The 12,173-nt window shown below is 36.6% G+C and overlaps 1 protein-coding gene across 6 annotated transcripts in view; it reads left to right on the forward strand.

The window, feature by feature from the left end:
- The window catches only part of satb1b (SATB homeobox 1b), a 54,662-nt gene that overhangs the window by 28,942 nt on the left and 13,547 nt on the right, over window positions 1-12,173 (forward strand). For all 6 annotated transcript variants that reach the window (XM_088929368.1, XM_088929362.1, XM_088929364.1 and 3 more), the window contains 4 exons: window positions 742-1,193; window positions 6,052-6,264; window positions 8,599-8,655; window positions 9,328-9,483. In XM_088929368.1, coding sequence (XP_088785494.1) covers window positions 742-1,193; window positions 6,052-6,264; window positions 8,599-8,655; window positions 9,328-9,483 — 878 coding nt within the window. The remainder of the gene's footprint in view (window positions 1-741; window positions 1,194-6,051; window positions 6,265-8,598; window positions 8,656-9,327; window positions 9,484-12,173) is intronic.

A 12,173-nucleotide genomic window follows, 5' to 3' on the forward strand; every position in this document is an offset into this window, starting at 1 on the left:
GCGCTTTGCTAACTTTGACAGGTTATATTTAGATTGTTCCATATTACATTATTTTAGTTAAAAATGTACAAAGAATGATTTATGCGTATCAGTTATTGTATGGATATATTTTAAGTAATGCTTTTGCTTAAAATTGTCAATGTAGTTCTGTCTTGCCAGGGTTTTTTTTTTGTGCTCACATGATACTGTCATGGTGTTTATAAACTAATTACCACATCTACTAAGTAGTGCATCTCTGTGTTCATACAGTGCACTCCATTATGTGGAAGACAAATGTGTATGTGAAGTGTCCTCCTAAAATGGTGTTTGTTTCAGTCTGTGCCTTTTTGTTGGAGCTGTGCGTTAATTTAGTATTTAATTTTTAACATTTTTAAAATTTGTATCTTTAGTTTGGCTTTTCAAGAGGCATTAGAACTTGGCTGTTGGTACACTGTTTCTTTGCTGTTGTTAAAGAATATTGATGGCTTTCAATATGTTATGAATCAAAGTATAGAATATAATGTAATGGGTGACTGCTTTCAGGAAGCATCCTCCTTAAATAGAAATCTGATGGCATGTACAGTAACTGTTGCATTATTGGGAACATCTATTATTTTATTTAAACTGGCTACACTTTGGGTTGTTGGTGTCTGCCTCGATCACCTCAGTTATCCAGCAGTATTGGAGCACTCTTTGATATAGTGACTAGCTGTGTTCCAGAAATATTTTGCAATTTCACGTTTCCTTTTCTTCTCATTGCAGCTGAAATGGAAAGCCTGTCTGACCTGTCTCCACCAGGCGCTAACCATGTGAATTTCAGTCAGCAACCTATTCCTGGAAGCACTGCTGAACAGCCGCCTTCCCCTGTACAGCTTCCTCATGGAGGGCAAACATCAGTTCGATCCCAGCTGCCTAGCTTGCACCCTGGTCTTGTGTCCACACCCATCAGCCCTCAGCTGGTCAACCAGCAAATAGTGATGGCTCAGATCTTAAACCAGCAGTATGCGGTGAACAGAATCTTAGCACAGCAGTCTCTCAGCCAGCAGTACCTGAACCACCCACCAGTCAGCCGTTCCCTCAATAAGCCACTCGAACAGCAGGTCTCCTCCAACACTGAGGTGTCTTCCGAAATTTACCAGTGGGTGCGTGATGAACTCAAGAGAGCTGGAATCTCCCAGGCGGTATTTGCCCGTGTGGCTTTTAACAGGACTCAGGTAAGACTGTGTAAGATATTTTTCATTATATTCTTGTCATACTTGTCCTTGCTGTGTGGGTCCAGACTGAGACCTATCCTTTAATAAAGTGTTTAAAGTTTGTAATTAAAACCTGTAGCTGTAATAGGATACCTGTATGGTTTCAGTACTTAGAAAGCCTTGACATTTGTTAGTGTTTTTCTGATTCATTCATTTCACTATTCATAGTTATTTTTAATATGCTCTGTTTGACACATATATGGGATTATTGTTAAAGTGTTGCAACACCTATCAAGGTGGTAGTGTGACTGTTAGCACTGCTGCCTCACAGCTGGTGTCCTGGGTGTTCCAGACTGGAATTTCTTCTGTGTAATTCTTCTGTGTATCCTAGTATTTGTGTGGGTTTTCTGAGTGTTCTGATTTCATCCTACATTCCAAAGGTGAGCTAGATCGGTTCAATGGATATCCCTGCATGTTTGGTGTGCAGTGAATTGGCATCCCATCCTGGGTGTAATGTTACCTTGCACTATCTGTTGCGGGGATAGGCTGTGGGTTGCCACAACCCATTGGAGGCAACCATTGGAAGTTTTGTATTTTAGTTTTTCAACACATTATTTTTTTAAGCCTAGACTTAGTTTAGTCTCGATATGACGAGGAACACAATTAGAGGTTCAGAATAAAAAAAAATGTAATAAAATGTTACTTTTGTTACCAGAAATGTTTACATTTGAATTTGCATTAAAGATAAATGGTTAATGTTTTAATGCTGTATTAAGTTATATTTATGTTCTTGGATCTAGTTCCATTTTGAGAATCTGTGCCACCTACTTTACTACACAAAACACACTTTTTATAAGCACACGTAGTCCTGTCCTCTAATCGTAATTTAGCATACTTATTAGGATTGTCCCAAATGCTGAGGATGAATGATTTTCATGTGGAACAAGATTGCAGTAGCACACTTAAGAGCTGTTCTTGGCAATCCTTGTCATACCACATGCTGGAGTTCTAAGGAGGAGAATCAGGGTAATGGAGAAGAATAGCTCCTTAAGACTTCTTGGTAGAGGAATTCACTGTCTAGAAATAGGAAGGTCTTATCTTGAAGTAGTGGAGACACTGATCCAACTCTGCTGAGATGAGTCCTCAAACCATCTGTGGCTGAACTCTCCACCGCAGCAAACTGGCCTCTCCCAGCGTGCTGTGATTAGGAATTTACATTTGAGAGAGCCCTTAAATGAAAAGCGGTTTCATAAAACTGGGAAAAATGACAAACCATTTCTTTGTGTACAGTTCCCTTTGCCCTGCACCATTTGTGTACAGGATGCTTATTCCAGTGCTTTCTTAATTGCTTAATTTTGTTTAGTTTAAAAGGTAAAATACTAAGTAGAACAGGAATGCGACTGTTATTTGCACTACTGTACATTACATCTGCATGTAGCTCAACATATACAACACAACCACTCAGAAGAATCTTGGTATCTTTCTTGGCATCCTGCTACAAGCTCTTTGTTTGCTTTGAGCAGCAGTGCCTGTTTGACCTCATGATTACTGAAAACAGTAACTGACCAGAATTCAGGGTTCCAATGGGCCAAAAATCATACAAGGGTTCTCTGTAGGAGAGAAGGGGTGCATGGTGCACTCTGCTCACAATGTCTTTGTTTCAAAGCAATGCAAGACTACATAGTAAACCAGAGAGCCAAATGTCTTTGCTCACGCCTTTAGTTCAATATCATTGTTTTCAAATGGCTGGTTTTATGATGGACTGGTCATAGCCCCTTCACTCCTCATGATGTGGGAAAGAATTTAAAAATAAGGTTAACATATTCCAAATCTCTTCTTGAAACTAGACCAGAAGGCAATTTGTCACTTTTCAAATTAAGTACAATTAATTTAGTAGAATTTTTTGTTAGGTTAATGCCTGGGTTTTTCACAGCTTGGGCATCTCGATAAAAGAAGATCGAAGTACTCAGCATCTCTCTGAAGCTTTTTGTTCGCATGCGTGATGTGTACTTTGTCTGATTTGCTGGAACTCTTAATTGTGAGAAAAGTAAAATATTGCCATCTGAATTTTGGTCTACAGTCTAAAGTTATAGATCTTTTTGAAGATGAATGTATTAGGTTTAAAAAACGCATTGTGATGTGACAGTTGTACACATTAAAGGCAAAGTGGAAGGGGTTGTAACTGCTAAGTTTAAGTGTAATTTACTGCTTTAATGAATGTGCTGTTGCTTCATGTTATAGAGCTTGATTTCCTGTTTATCACACTTTTTTCTTGTCACTAGTTTGATATTAGTTAGTTACTCCACATATCTTCATTCATTTCAGTCATTTATCACATCATGTCATTGTAAGGAATGTTTTTCTACATTCAACATATGTTTGCTTCAGTGTTTTTTTTAAACTGAATTAACCATTTGCAATAATACAAATGCATTAGTTTCTTAATTATCACAAGAAAGGTTATAGAAGATAGATGTATTGTGTTGGTGAATTAAGAGGGAATGAACACTCATCTACATTTTATTAAAGCACATTATTAGAACCGTTTAATCTGAATTCTTTAAAAGACTGACTGCCATGACAACTCTGTTTGCTGTCAGGTAAGACAGAAAAATGTCTGTGCTCTAATACATCTGGCAAACAGCCAGGCTTCTGGGCGGAGTCTGGTCACGGACCACCACTAAAACATGTGATTTCAGTTTATGGCAAGAAAAAGATAATGTCTAAAGATGTTCTGCATATTTTTGGGAGGTTGCAGCAAACCACATTTCTTTTCAGGAGCTTTGAAGTTCTGTGAGGCTGATAAAATCTATTGGAATCAGTGATTACGTTCAAAGAGGAGACTAAGTGGAGACCAGACAGGCGATGTTTTGTGCAAATTGGCAGACTCTTTAATTTATCTACAGTTTAAAGAATTCATAATGAGCTTTTGAAAGCTCTGATAATATTTATTGTACATTTTTCTGCAGTGTCCTAATGAACATTGCTTGTAATGACATGTAATCTTCTGTTGGAGGGGGAAAAAGTATACCAAGATCTGTTTGTGAAACAAACTTGTCATGCCAGTTTTCTGAATCTTTATTTTTTCTTAATAAAACAAGATAGACATGTGCAAGCCTTTCCGTTTATGTAGACAGTTTAACCCTCAGGATTATTTGGTTTCATTGTATGTAATAGTTCAAACCAACATACAGTGAGACACACTAAAATTACTGTATTCCAGTGCATGCCCTTGGGCTTCTCAGGTTAAGTGGTTAACCATTAAGAAGCATGTCTCCGAACAGACCTGTAGAGCAAGAGCCAGGTTCTGTCCCTACTCCTTGCTTCCTTAGTGTTATCTGGTTGTTGTTTGTAACTCTGCCATTCAGAGTTATCTGGTGTACTTTCATTATTTCTAACTTGAAAGGTTGAGTTAAGTGAATCTTGAGTTTGTGTGAAGCTGAAAGAACTAATCTTGCACATTCTAAGTTGAGACATCTGAAATGCTATTTGTCATTGCTTTTAAAATTTGCTGAATGTATTAATAACCTCTAGTCCTGGTAAACCAGGGTTTAAACGGTCTTCCAGTTTTTGTTCCACTTGAGCCCTATTACACTAATGGTCATATTCTCTGAATTGCTGTACTACTTTTTACCAGGCTCTTTAATGTGGTGGATATGCTTCTTTCTCGTAAAACACCTAAAGAATAATCCTATAAATGTCAAACTAAGAAGAAATTAAGTTGTTTAATTGCTCACTCAGGCTGGACTAAAAACTAGGAAACAGGAGACCCTCCAAAGAATTGAGTTGTAAACCACTATCCTAAACTGTGAGCAACCCTGGAAATATTTCCCCCCCCTAAGAGCAAAGCCTTGGTAATTTGAAACACTCCTTCACGTCTTTATTAAAGCAACCTCTCCTCACCTTTAGTACATTTGAAGAAACATTGTTGTGGTCAGGCCAGGTAGTGTGGAGGGACAAGAACACCACGTAACTTTAATTATGGTGAGTTAGTTAATTAAATAAAAGATCTAAGTGGAAGGTGTCCAGATCAAAAGATGGATCTTTTATTACGGAGCAGTCTACCTCCAAGAAGTGGTCTTGCAAATTGTTCATGTTAGGAGTCTTCCTGGACATGTCGTCCATCATTAATGCAGCATCTTTTGGAACACATTGAATTGCAGTTAACTGGAAAGGTCCTCTAAACTGATAATCATTTCCCTACCCCTTTTTGATAAAAGGATTCAATATTGACATTTGTTTTTAAATGGGATCTGTTTGCAGGGAAGAATGCATTAGGCTGCTATGCATCACAGGAGCATAATCTTTAAGAATGTCATTACATCATATACACTGTTAGAAGACGGGTTTTTATGTTGCTTACAGACTATTCTGTATATAAGTGTAGTTTCTGTAGACACCAGTTTTTTGTTTTTGTATAGCTCTGTGTATTTAGTCTAGATATTGTATAGTAAACTATTTACAACATGCACAATGAGTACTCCTATCCAAAATGTTTTTTTTTTGTTTTTAAAACGACACTTTTCTGCTTTTGAAGGGGAAAGATTAACATTGAGTACAGGTTTAACAATTTTAACTCCCAGCAAAACAGAGTGTTAGAATTTCTACTATTCCATACTGTTCCATGGATGTGGTTGGTCTGTAGATTTCTACAATTATCTTATAGAAAAGTTATGTTACTTTTCATAATTATAAGTGCAAAACTCAGGCTTTTATCCATGCGACCTAAGTAATACCTAATATTCTTCCACAGGACTGACTATTCAGCTTTGAGATTTAGAGGAACAAAAGTGTGTCATGAGCAAGTCAACCTAACAGTTCATGTTTTGGGAAATCGTGCTCTTTTTTTTATTGAAATGGGGTATTTATTTCACACAAGGGCTTACTCTCAGAAATCCTGCGAAAGGAAGAGGACCCCAAGACTGCCTCTCAGTCTCTGCTGGTCAACCTGAGGGCAATGCAGAATTTCCTGCAGCTGCCTGAGGCAGAAAGAGACCGAATCTACCAAGATGAGAGGGAGAGAAGCCTGACTGCTGCGTCAGCAATGGGACCTACACCCCTTATAAGCACCCCTCCTAACCGCCCTGTGCAGGTATGTGACAATGGACCCATGTTTCTAATATAACTCGAAGTTAAAGCAATCATTTAGGCATGGAGTACAGGAATGTTTCCACAGCACAAGGCAACAATACTTAGAATTTCAGTGAAAACTAAAATGGGCAATTGAACGCATTTTCAGAATTCTGACTTGTGCTTTATTTTTATGGAAAAAGTAGAAAAAGTTCAATTTTTTGTGCTGCATCAGTTTAGACACTGCTTGTGCATCTCCCAGCAGTTAACGTAGAAGTTTCTTTAAAGGGGGATACTTGTTTCCACTTTAGTAAGTTTTTAAAGTGGTTGTCTGTGTCTTTGTTGGGGGTGAGAATGAAACGGGACAAAGCCAGTCTCCGTTCAGCCTGTTGAAGCACAACTTTTACAAAGGATAAAAAGCGCCTTCGTCGTGCTGCTTTAGTAGTTGAGGCCATGGCCGATGCGGTCAGTGATCTTTTATACAGAGTGCTTGTTAGTGCTGTGGGCCAGTATGGCGTGTGGATAAACAGTAGCACAACCCGGCATTTTGATCTTGTCAAGATGCCAGCTTTTCGAACATCAGATAGCATTATGAGATTACTGGTTGGTTTGAAGACTTATGACAAAAGCCCTAGTTTTCAGTCGCATTTTGCACCAAGTGTTATTCTTGGAGGTTAACAAGGATTTCACTGTAGGTTTGACCCTTGCATCCGCACTGTGAGTGACTTTTTAAATTTATTTTGTAGATCTCAGATCTCTAGTTGTTTGCATTGCATGTACAAAACACTTGACAACTTCCACTCTGTTTTTCTTAGTGTTAACCCTGAACGTGATGCTTTCTAAGCTGCACTCTCTATGATTAGTTTTGGCAAGAAAGGCTAAGTAAAATTGTTTAAAAACTGGAAACATATTTTAAGCTACAAATGATCTTCATCCTTCACAGAAAATGGTTTATGGAAAAGACCAGAATTTTGTTCTTGAAAAACAAATGATTGTATTTATCCTTTCACCAAAGCACTTTCCTTAGTATGCTACATAAACCCCACTGTAAAATACATATGTAGAAATATGAATTTCATTGGTTGGCCACTGCCAAGTCCTTTTAGCATCAGAGGCTCAGACAGAGCATGCTCACTTTCATCAGCCAAGGTCCTTTGTGGTTTAATAATTTGATTATGTGTGGAGGCAGTCCCACCTCCCAGGTTATTATTTTCCAGTACATCAGACATACACAGATAGTCTGCCAGCTGGTCAACAGTTAATATGGGCCTGCAGTGTTATCAGTATCAAATATCCTGCAATACAAAAGACAGTTATTTCATGGGGAAGGAGTAGGCTGTAGCTCAAGTTATTTATTTTTTTTGCTAAAGAAATGTGCACAGAAGGAGCAGTTGGGTGTTTATTTTTCATTGCATTGTCAATAAAACTTTTGTTACATTTTGCTCAACTTTAAATACTGTTTCATACTGTTCATACTGAAGGTTTATCTTTGCATTACTGAGCTATAATGTGAATACTTCTATATTGGAGAGACAGTATAATGTTTTACAGGTGTTTTGAAAGCTGATTATTAGGGATTCTTTAAAAACAGTAATAACATTGACCTAAATGAATTGACTGCATTATTCTTATCAATATTCCTGTTGAGGGATTTTTTTTAGCAACTGGCTACAGACATCAAAGTTCATAGTTAATAGTCCGTTTGGCTTCATTCACTTTTACTAAAAACGTTTTATAGCAGCATTCTGTGTAATATGTAGCAGTATAATTTGTTGAATGTTTGTTTTATTTTTATTTTACTTAAATATGTAATTGTGGCATGATATGAGAAATTACAGTATTTGTTGATACATTATGTTTTACTATTTGCCTTTTTTTTAGAAGTATTCAGAGCTTTGTCTGAAGCCTTGTGTGAAGTTTTAGCCTTTTATTCTCCTGGGGATGATCCTGTTATAATGTCACAAGTGTGGAGAGTATTAGAGTAGCAGAGGCGATGTTGTAGTCTGGTGAGAACATGAGAAGTCTGTCTACCTGCTAGTTGATTTAAAATATCCATGGCAGCCAAACATAAATGGATTCACAGCAGCTCTTTCAAACGTTTTAAGAAAGAGGAGGGGACAGAATAAATCCAATTTCAACAAGATTTAATTTTGTGATTTAAAAAAAATAATACTTTGGCCATAATGATTTGATGTCTTACTCTAATACAGTTAATTTCCGTAATCTCTGTTGCCATATTTTTAAATGATGTATTGTAAGAATAGATACATCATGTAAAAGGCATGTAAATGCTTTTCCCCCTTTTTTTTTATTGGTTTTGTCATAATGTACTAACTCTGTTGTTTCAAAACCCTAGCCAAGAAGAGAAGAGTGTAATAATTCTAGACCTGAAGATTGGAATTCAAGGATTCAAGTATGTATAGTTTTGGTAAACATTAAAAAAGTATTAAAATCTTTCTGTACAAATGCACATTTCTAAAAAGAGGGAGTAATCAGTAGGACATTGAAAATTAAGTTTATTACACTTAGAAAAAGTTTGCCAGTTGACAAAGCTCATTAGGGCTGTATGTCTTTGATAAAGAAGTTTGAATGGTGAATTACATTAATGCATGACATGTGTATCATGGTTTATCAGCCACAGCACTATTATAATATTTCCAGTTTGGAGACAGTTGGGTGTGGCAGTTTTTAATGTATAAGATGGTCATTTCTCTATCATGACTTGGAAAAAATCCAATTACATGTGATCTTCGTAGCTGGTCTTAATCTTGAATATTCAGATTACTTAAGTCTTTATTGATCAATCCATTTTTTATCATTCAGAAGCAATGAAAGATTATAGTATAATGACTTTTCAGGATAACACATACTGTATGCTGGCACTGCGAAAGATACAATTTGCTGAAGTGCAGCTTGCGTAATTGTCAAAGTTAGGGTTCTGAGAATAGGAATCCACTTTGTTTGGGTAACTAAAAAAAGTCTTTGGTGCTGTGTAATCCAATTATAAATATGGTTTAATTGACATTTATTGTGAGGTGGGTTTTCCCTGGTGTATCTGAATAATCCCATTATTTTCTTTATCTAGGTGAAACCATCTCCTATCCCCATAGAAAGGAATGGAAAACCGGACAGTTGTGTCTTGAATATTAATGCTTCCATCTATGATGAGATACAGCAGGAAATGAAGAGGGCTAAAGTATCTCAAGCCCTGTTCGCAAAGGTTGCAGCATCAAAAAGCCAAGTAAGATGTGATAAATGCATTAAAACAAAAAACTGGGTTAAGCAGTTATGTTCTTTCTCACAACACTTATTCTAATTTTCTTTAAGTTTAATTAATTTAATTATATCTTTGTGTGTATTTTAACCATAATCTCCATTTAAAAAGTTTCTCTTTTGTACTTGTGTGAAGTGTGGAAAAATGACATCAGATTAGATTTTAATTGAATATTTTTTTAGGCAGTGAGCTTTATGAGGGTCTTATGGTTTAAAATTTGGTATGTATTCAGGCATGCTTGAAAAGCTTGACATGTTGGAACTTGCAGTATACTAACATCAATCAGTTTTAATCTTTCGGCCACTGTCCATTAAATTTGACAAGGACTATTTTAGAGCCTTTTTTCACCTGAATGTGAAAATAATCAGAATGGACAACAGTTTGAGAGTTTTTAGAGAGGCAAAATAAGGGAATCTGTACTTTGGCCTAAACAAAATTAAAGGAATACAAGGCCGCATAGTTTCAAAACCCACAATCACTTTCAAAGTAATAATTTCCACAATGACACATCTCCTTTATTGTGGGTTTGAGAACACCAGAAGATGTTTTATGTTTAAACAAGTGTGTTTACATTAGCATAGCTCTGAATATGTCATACATCAGGCGCTGTAATCTATCTCAGAGAGCAACCCAACCATGAATCATGGGTTTTGCAAGTAAAATTACTGTCATTTAAATCTGTAATAACGGGGTTGCTGGAATTTTTTTTAATTGCAGTTTTAATAAAGGTTTTGTATATCTGTATGTGTGCAGGTTAACATTATTCAGAACCTTACTCAGCGTAAAATTCAATTTGATTAAGGCCCAAATTATCTCAAAGTATCAGTATGTTTTGCTGATTGAGCTGATTATAGCTTAAGATATCTTTGTTTTATCAAATTGCAGTTTGATGCATAAACCAGTGTTTTTGTCAGGGGGTTCAAAGATGGGGAAAATAAAGGCCACCCCATTCATTTTGTGAGGGTTTTGTTGCAGCAAATACATTGAATTGTCTTCAGAAAATTATTTTTCAAGAGATTTGGGTGGTTGACAGGCACTTTTTATATTTCAACACTGTGCTTTCACATAGTCTTTCTATTCATCTCTGGTTTGAATTCAGCTCAAGATAAGAACAGTGCTAATTATGTAGCTAAAAGGGTGCCTGGGAGAGTCATTATCAGAAGCTCCATCTCGTAATATAGACTCTGTGGGCAGCTGGGGCACTTCCTAATACTTAAGGGGACTGGCTTGCAATCCTAGCAGAAGGCAGCATATGCATATCTGATTGCCATGCTTGCTGTATACAGTATAGGAATTCTCAGTCATGGCACGCAAAATGGAGTCTTGGCATTCTGGTGAAGAGGCTGGCATGAGCATTGTTGTGTGGCACACTTGGTACAACCTTCAGAGATGGAGGGAAGGCTTTAGTGTTGCTGCTGCTGTTGTCCCTCAGGACCAGAAAGACCTCGGGGGGGGCTGGAAAGGGGGAGGGGATTTTGATTCTACCCACATCAGCCATATGGTTTCCACTGAGGATTAATAAAAAGATTAGGCCTCACCATACTGAGGTGTGTCCAGGTCCGGTTATCAGATTTGTATTTATAGACATTTTGTCACAATTTTAATTGTAAGTTTCTTAGGAATATTCTAAATTTTTGTACCTTAAATTTACTATTACAGTTGTTGTTTGCATGTTTATGTAATTTCAGTATTGATGTTTGTTAAAATTGTTATTTTATGTTTAAAAAATGTGCTTTTTCATCATTAGTTGAGTATATTTCATTCTGATGTCAGTGTTACTTGTTGCTTATAACGGTGGAAGGTCAAGCTTCCTGAACATCTTTTCATGTCTCCTTCATCTACACTGCAGACATTTTGTTTGGAAGCCTTCTTTTATTTAGAATTAAATTCAGGTATAGGATTTTAAGAGACTCCATTGAGGCCCGGTGAACAGCAAAGGCTACAAATAACTGACAGCTGTTTCCATTGTCACCCTTTCAGAGCAGTCATTCACACAGGATACAAGTCCATAGTAGACAAGGTTGTGACATTTTGGCAACAAACTACAGCACACCAATTATAAACACTGTTCCCAGTGGAATAATGAAAAATAACGTTAAAGCCAAGTCATTCAGCTGCTGCTGTCATTTTAGAAAATTTACTACTAGGGAAAACAATGTTCTTGCTGTTCTGATGCTTATTAAACTGAAAATCTTATCAAAGTAGTTTTGTTTTTATATTCCTGTTATGGGATAATAATCAAAATGCACCTGCTCTGTCAGTTTTATATTACACAATATATATCATATGTAAATCTGCAATGCATAAGTCTGCAAGTTATTTAACCTGCTGTTAGCAAACCTCATTTTTGTTTACCTGTCTTTTTAGCAGATTTTGAGCCAGTTGCCTTATTAAAACTGAAGAGAAGCACATTACATGTATTCTTGTAGTTCAGTTGCTTTTTGCACCACAGCTTGAATGAGCCTTTTGTAGTGATAATACACAATAATCATTTATAAACTGCTTAAAAGGTCAAGTTCTTCATTTTTTTCTGTTTCATCAACATCTTAACATATTTCACAAATCAGCTATACAGAAGAGTATTAACCCTTGATGGCTTTTAGTATGGATAATACTTGGATAAATACAAAGTATTTATCCAATTCTATTTTACAATG

This window comes from Atractosteus spatula, chromosome 12, assembly GCF_055471065.1.
Source record: "Atractosteus spatula isolate fAtrSpa1 chromosome 12, fAtrSpa1.hap1, whole genome shotgun sequence".
Lineage (NCBI taxonomy): Eukaryota > Metazoa > Chordata > Actinopteri > Semionotiformes > Lepisosteidae > Atractosteus > Atractosteus spatula.